The sequence below is a fragment of the Sander lucioperca genome, chromosome 20, assembly GCF_008315115.2.
Source record: "Sander lucioperca isolate FBNREF2018 chromosome 20, SLUC_FBN_1.2, whole genome shotgun sequence".
NCBI classification, from domain to species: domain Eukaryota; kingdom Metazoa; phylum Chordata; class Actinopteri; order Perciformes; family Percidae; genus Sander; species Sander lucioperca.
This window is the reverse complement of record NC_050192.1, coordinates 9,109,337-9,116,769: the sequence shown is the minus strand read 5'-3', so window position 1 is coordinate 9,116,769 and position 7,433 is coordinate 9,109,337. Positions and strand designations below refer to the sequence as shown.

The 7,433-nt window shown below is 39.2% G+C and overlaps 1 protein-coding gene across 5 annotated transcripts in view; it reads left to right on the top strand.

The window, feature by feature from the left end:
- Positions 1-6,475, top strand: part of cacna2d1a (calcium channel, voltage-dependent, alpha 2/delta subunit 1a) — a 94,797-nt gene extending 88,322 nt beyond the window's left edge. For 3 of the 5 annotated variants that reach the window (XM_035995994.1, XM_035995993.1, XM_035995992.1), the window contains 2 exons: positions 1,711-1,799; positions 3,597-6,475. In XM_035995994.1, the coding sequence (XP_035851887.1) occupies positions 1,711-1,799; positions 3,597-3,633 (126 nt within the window). In that variant the 3' untranslated portion in view covers positions 3,634-6,475. The remainder of the gene's footprint in view (positions 1-1,710; positions 1,800-3,596) is intronic. The other 2 variants (XM_031313411.2, XM_031313409.2) reach the window with 1 other exon arrangement.
- Positions 6,476-7,433: the final 958 nt, after the last annotated feature.

Here is a 7,433-nt window from a genome sequence, read left to right as displayed (position 1 = left end):
ATATGGTGACGTTGTTAACTTATAGTCGCCTATTTACACATAACATTAGCATTCATACTCTGGCCACCTGGCGAATAGTCAAATTCACTCATCTTTTAGCTTTGTTTTGGTTTTCATCAACTCTTGAGGGAAATATGTGGCTCCTTAGCTGCTAAATGCTACATTGTGGTCACCATAATGGTAGCATTATAACAATAGAGCGTCGCTAACTGTCGGTCTGCCGTTTAGTGCTGGGCTTGAAACGTACAGTTGGTTTATAAGAGCTTGTTTGCTTTGCTACTGGAAATGAGAGCAGTTAAAGTAAACCAAAACATTAAAGTTGTGAGCCGAAAAACTAAAACAATGAGCTGAAAGATGCTAAAGTGCTGCGTAGGCCTGAGTGAAACAGCAGAGTCGGGTGATAATTCTCTGTGGGTTCGTCATTGCAATCGACTCCTTTTACATTACACATTAGTCATTTGATCCATTATTGAAATAAAAATAATGATCAGAGCAGCCTTAAACTGAGAATACAACAACCAAAGACATCTAACTAGAAGTTCAACCAACAAATCAATCTTTAACTGGTCAGAATAATAAATCAGGATGAACAAATCAGAAATTACTATATGACTGTATAATGTGAAAGGAGTCTCTCGTAGTGGCGAACCCACAGACTCTGCATTTCGTCTCAGCTCTATGGAGTGTTTTAGTGTCTTTCAGCTCATTGTTTTGGTTTTACTGCCAATTATATTTGAACTCTTTGTTTTTATGTGTCAGAGATATATATATATGTTTTGGAATATTCTGTTTACATGAATACACCTGTCATACACCAGTCATTATTAAGGAAATATTGTGCACCAAAGTATCAAACATTATCATCACATTCAATGTTTTCAAGGTAAATATAACTATTTACTGTATTAGAAATGTTAGTTTATATCATCCGGCTACCCCCCAAAGTGCCTGTTACTGTAAGCGTTTTTTTCACATCTTTTATTATTCCTTCCAAATTTATACTCCAGATGAAACAACTTGATCTGTTTTGACATTTCACCTGGAAAATAAGAGGTAGCAACAGCAACATGTTAGGGACCAATAAAAAGGAAGGAAGGATTTCCACCACTATATATTTCTTCTTTTTTTAAGTTAAGCTTTTTGCCTCACTGGACAGAGCCTAAAATCCTTAAGCTGCACTCCTGATATGGAAACAATATATCAGTGAAGAAATGGCACCTTTCCATCACTAATATCTTTACATGGTGCATGTCATTTCTTTTTCTGCAATCCCTCGAAAGCTGTGCAGATTTCCCACGCAAAGACAAACAGTCAGTTGTTGCTCGACTATGAATAACTAAGCTAAACAAACATTTTTATGAGTAGCACAGAATCTTTGCGTGTGAAACCTCTGTGCCTGAATGCTGTTTGTTTTCACTATGTAGTCTTTTTTCCAGTGTCAAAGTTTGTCGGTCTTATGAATTAACTATTATGGCTGCACTGTCTTGCTCACTCACATATACACAAGTATCCACCCACACACTCTTAACTCCTTCTCTCACACACTAGTAGTGAATGCATCTGTCTTGTACTACTATTGTCAACAACTAATTTTCTTGCCTTCATATTTGCTTTCTAACTTCTTGCTAACTATATGGACCTTTTGCTGCATGATTCTCTTTCTCTCTGTTTTCTCTGTTTCCTGCTCTGTGATTGGCTGTTGATGGTTAGGATGAGGCCATGTGCCGAAGGAGCGCAGGCTCCCCATTGGCTTCCTCTCTGCTCATGTTACTGCTGCCACTGTTCATGTGCTGTCTCGGGTCAGTCCCATAGTGCTAGCTTTCTCTTTCATTAACATTTCATCATTATCTTACACTCAATCTTACTGCCTATGGCTCATAACTTTTTCACTCTCTCTCCTGGTGTTTCTTTTTTGGTGTGTTTGTTTTCCTCACCTTATTTCTTCTGTTTTTTCACATCTCTGTTTCTGCTTTGTTCCACTTCTTCATGTCTTTTCCCATTGTTTTCCTACCCTTATCTTTCTCACCTGTCACTCTCTCTTATGTTCTACCACCATCTGTCTTCACCTCCCCCTAACTTACCTCTCGGTCTCTTTCTGTCTCTCGCCAACATTTTCTCCATTTTACCTGACTTTGAACTTCAAGCCATGCTCTTTGTATCTTTCCCCATCTATCATTGTCCGTCTCTGGCAATAGACTACAGTGTCTATCAATGACATCTGATTGCCGAAATAGCCAGACGCTAGCTAAAACAGGCCACTCACTTCTCATTTGCATCCAGACGTTTGTGCGTCTTATATAATGATTCTCAAGTTGTTTTTTTTTCTCCAAAATACATATCAAGGCAAGACATTCTTTCCCTCGTAACTCTCCAGATGCTAAGCATACAGAGAGTGGGAGTATCCGATCAGTTTTGGTCAGACATAATGGCTCAAAGTTTTCCAGTCAAGTATAAAAAAGACAGTTTTAAAAAAAATATATATTTTCTGACCTCATGTTTGATCCCTGCATAGTTCTGGTTGACCGTTTGCAAAGCTCTACCACCCCCCCCCCCCCTTAGGTAGTGTTGCTAACATGCTACACCTGTCAAGCTTTCCATTGTCACACACGTGCAGTTTATAATGCTAAAGGGGGCAGATTTACTTCTTAAAATCCTCGCTTTCACATAGAGGTAGGTAAAAGCAAGCTTCAGCTGCCAAAATCAAAGATCGTCATATGATTTGACAACCGACACTGGCAGATTTTAACAGCTATAGAAGGTTAGCTTCAAAAATTAGTCAAAAACACTGTCACTGGCTTCCAGCTGACTTTTAAAATCCTGTGAAAGGGTCTTAAATATGCACTTGATGGCTACATACATAATATCTATGTATTGTATGCTAAAGCTGCATGTCCCAGGCAGAAAATCAACATTCTCACTAGCCAATAATTCATGTAAGGGGCATGAAAATAAAGCAACAGCATTGCTCTTGTATTGCAGTTAGTTCAACCAGTGTTTTCAGTCCAATAAAAATGTAAGATCAGTTATTTCATTCTAAAATAACACTGTTTGGCCGATTAGCTCACATAGTATTCAAACAGTACGTTTACACTTTTTACATTAGTGGAGAAAAAGCTTTTAGGATGAGAACCATTGCTGTTATTGCTTGAGTGCAAGCTTTCCCAAAATCCAGTAAAGCAGGACAAGGCAGTTATATGTTGGCTTAAGCTCTTGAAAGCTTAGCCAGGACCGACTTCCACACTGTGGATGTGCTAGTCGTGAATGGGGTAACCTGTAACCCCACAATCTAATGTAGTTAGTCAGCAGGACATGCTTAAAATTGCAGCTTATGTTACAGTGACAAACAAACAGTTTAATCAATTTCTTACACGTTTGCTTTAATTTTGGGGGAATTTTGAAAGGAAAAGAAAGATGGAATCACTCCTACTACATCTCCATGCACGCCACTGTGTGTGGAGAAATCCAAAGCTTGACAGGTTTGCCGGACAATCTGTGTTCGGGGGAGCTGTTTAGTGAACGGGTCAACTGAAAAGTGTTTATTGTGATGGCTTTAACAATTAGTAACTTCACCTCTTTTCCTCCCTGCTTGGCACCAGGAGAAGGACCCTGACTGTGGCGGGGCGTCCGGCCTGAGCCCCTCCCTTTGGCTGATGGCGGCCCTTCAGCTGGTTCTGCTCTGGGTTTTGACTGGCTCCAGACCCCATGCCATCCTGTCATGACCTCTGAAAATCCTCATCGCACCCTCTCTCTCTCTCCCCTTCTGCTATCTCCAAAATGGCAACCAGCTGCCACCGAAATGATGAACGCCCAATGAGAAGCGCTTGTAACAAACAAACAAAAACCTGTGAGCCCCCACATCCTGCCAGTTTCTCCTTTTGATAACTTCACTTTCAGGGGTTTCTCAAAGTGATTTTACCAGGTGCAAGGGTACAAGTGACGAAAGAAATGTTTATTGGAAGATATCAGTTTGAAAGATAAAGAACTAAACCTACGCCTATCCTTCATCTCTTCACTGGTCCCTGCCAGCTGAGATTAAAGGAATTCAGAGAATAATTTTGATTAGCGACTTCTGAACTTTCTCTGGCTTGATGTCATCGATGAAAGAGATTGGACTGCCTTATAGTATTTGGGGGATTTAAGTCACATGGGGAATAGCAGTTTTGTTCACCACTGCCAGAAACAGTGCTGCCTTTTGCAAGCGTACAGTTTATTTTGAATCAATTTGCAGTGGCTAGTTATTAGGTATTTATTGTTTTGTGGTTGAGAATTTGGCTAACATTGCAGTAAGAAATGCCAAAATTGTACATCAAAACCTTGAGCCCTTCATTTGCCTCCGTTGGGTTGCTGATAATAATGTTGTCTCAGTCTGATTTTTAGATAGCACTACGCAGAACGTTTTCACATTGTCCCTGAGGGTTCGAGAGATGTCTGTCTTTACTTTCGCCTCAGTATTCTCTCATGTAGATAACTGTATTTGCAGTGTGAAAATCCTTGTTCATTGTTATGTTCATGCACAGAAACCAACCTTTCAACTGCCACAGAGGGCCTGCTTCTGAGTGTACGGATTTTAAACTTTGTAGCTGATCATCTAATCATCAGCCCTGATCGAGAGTAGTAAATTATCTGGATTTCCCACCTTGGTGTTGGATTGCTCCAATGAAAACTTTGTTGCCATAGTGCGCGTTAAACCAATCAGGGTGAGCCTGGCTGGTGTCCTATGCATGCTCAGTGGACAACATTTCTAGTGTCATGTGTGACAGATGAACATTTCAGCTTTGTAGACTGTGGCTACTGAATGGAAAGAAGTGTAGTATCTATTTATTTGAATGAAGCGTCAGGACAGCATGCTAGTGTTTCTTTTATTGCAACCACTAAAAAAAATGAAGGAAAGGGATATGAGAATTTGTATTTGACATTTTGGTCAACAAAAAAAGGAACACAGTACATTTGTATTCACTGCTGTCACTTTTTAAATTAAATGACTACTATCTGCACTGCAATTCCAGTTGCAGTTGTTATTTGTCTTTACAGTTTGATCCTAACTGAAGAACAACCTCTATCTCTATGTAGTAGTGAGGTTCCGTCTTGCAGTTTATTATACTGTGGTATGATATCACCCCGCAGAATTCAGTACAGTCAGTCCTTGCTTGTGATCTTTCTACTGCTGGATTTCATTTTCTCCAATATAAGTTTATCTTGTTTCATTCTGTATGCCTTCTTTTCCATTAGTTACACATTTAAAAACATACCTAACTAGTGCGACAATTTACAGATGGTAGATGGCTTTAGTGAAATAGTGTCATCTTGTTTGTGCGGAGTGTAGAACAGTGAAATAGTCATATTTATTAAGAAATGCACTAAACCATTGCTGCTGAGCAAAAATATATCTGCCAAAATAATAAATAATAATACATTTCACATGACCAACTCCTGACTCTTAAAGCAGCTAAATGTCAATGCAGTACTTATTATGTCAGCGAGGATAAGAGAAATTAATTTCAGAACGAAAATATAAATCCATCCTGAAGATGGATACCTAGAAAATTGTAGTTAATTTATGTTCTGACAGAAAATTGAGTACTAAAAGAGGAAAAATTAAATTAGGCAGGAAATAATCTGGCAGAATTTGATTGTTGTCAACAACAAGCTTTAAATCCTTAAAATACAACTGTCATTTTTACTTAAACCAGATGCACTCGACGGTTTGTGTGACACTGCTGTTAATGAATTACTACCCAATTTCATCATTATTTAAGTGTCTGTTGGTTCCAGGTAAGAATGTTACAGAAAGAAGGTTACAACAGTAAGCATTATGTTACAACTATTTATTAATATCAGATACTTTAAGGATACACTCCATGGTTTTACTGCCTAATAGCGCCCCCAAATTTTTTTTTTTTCAGATTCAAAACATCAACAGAGGAACTAATTTGACGATTCTGGGAACCGTATAAACACACAAAATGTGTAATCTATAAACTCTGGAGCATGTTTGCAGAAAACTACTTAATTCTGTTTGGAATTGAAAACCACAAATTGAGCCATGTGTACCACATTACCACTAATATTTGTCTCTCATCCTCTTCAGAATTGTTTTTTATTTAAATAATTGCTGTTGCATCACACTGATCCAATCACCGAGTGCTTTGTCCATCGTATTTTATGGCAAAGCTCCACCACCACCATCATCGTCAGTAACATTAAAGTGGTCTGTGGTGCACTTTTTAATCACAATGTGTTCCTCTATCTTAAAGTATACTGTAACCTTCCAACAAAAACAATGTGGTGAAACTAACAATGGTATTATATGGTATAATATGCTCCTCATTTACTAACAACAATATCAAGTGCCATATGGGAGTCTCTTATTCTCTAGTGGAGAAACCTATTATTGTACTATAACATTTATGCAATTTACCATGAATTGTTTCCCTGTGCTGCATGGCAGTGGCTTACAATTTGATTTAAAAAAAAATAAACTTTTGCTGTGTGGTCCTGCTTTAGTGTGTAATGTTGGGAAGCATAATATTCTGGGTGTCAGGCATTGTGTTTATAATATGATAAGGTATGATCAGCTATTACTGCCTTTCTCTTGGGGGGGGCATTTGGCTCCGCCCTGGTCTCGTTCGGCTGGAGGGGGATCTGATTGGCCAGCATGATGTTTGAATGCACTACTCAATCTGTCTGATTGGTTCAAGCCATGTATGATTCACTATTATTTAAGGACCATACCAGTAATTTTTGACCAATTACTACAGATGATAAATACTTATTACTGCCGAGTATTTTGCAAACCATGTTGTAGTGTTTCAGATTTTCATCCATGCTAGCGGTGTGGCTCTAGTCGGTCCACCACTTTGGTCCAGACTGAACTCAACTATTATTAAATTGATTTTCATGAAATTTTATATGAATCTAATGCCAGCATCAGGTCAAAATTTCAATTTGTCCAATAACTTGGTTCATGACTAACCTGCACAACTGGCATTCCCATCAGCATCAGCTTTGTGTTTAGTTTAAAGGTCCTATGACATGCTGCTTTTTGGATGCTATATAGATAGGCCTCAGTGGTCCCCTAATACTGTATCTGAAGTCTCTTTCCCGAAATTCAGCCTTGGTGCAGAATTACAGCCACTAGAGCCAGTCCCACGATGAGCTTTGCTTAGGACATGCCATTTCTGTGTCTGTAGCTTTAAATGCTATTGAGGAGAGAGGGGGGGCAAGGTGGAGGGTGGGGGTGTGGCCTTGACCAACTGCCATGCTTTGCTCGTTTGCAAGCCATGATGCCTCTCTCTTTCTCATGGGCGGGCCAAATTCTCTGGGCGGGCAAAGCAAAGAAAGGGGAGGTAACCTTCCTCCTTATGACATCATAAGGAGGAGATTCCAGATCGGCCCATCTGAGCTTTCATTTTCTCAAAGGCAGAGCAGGATAC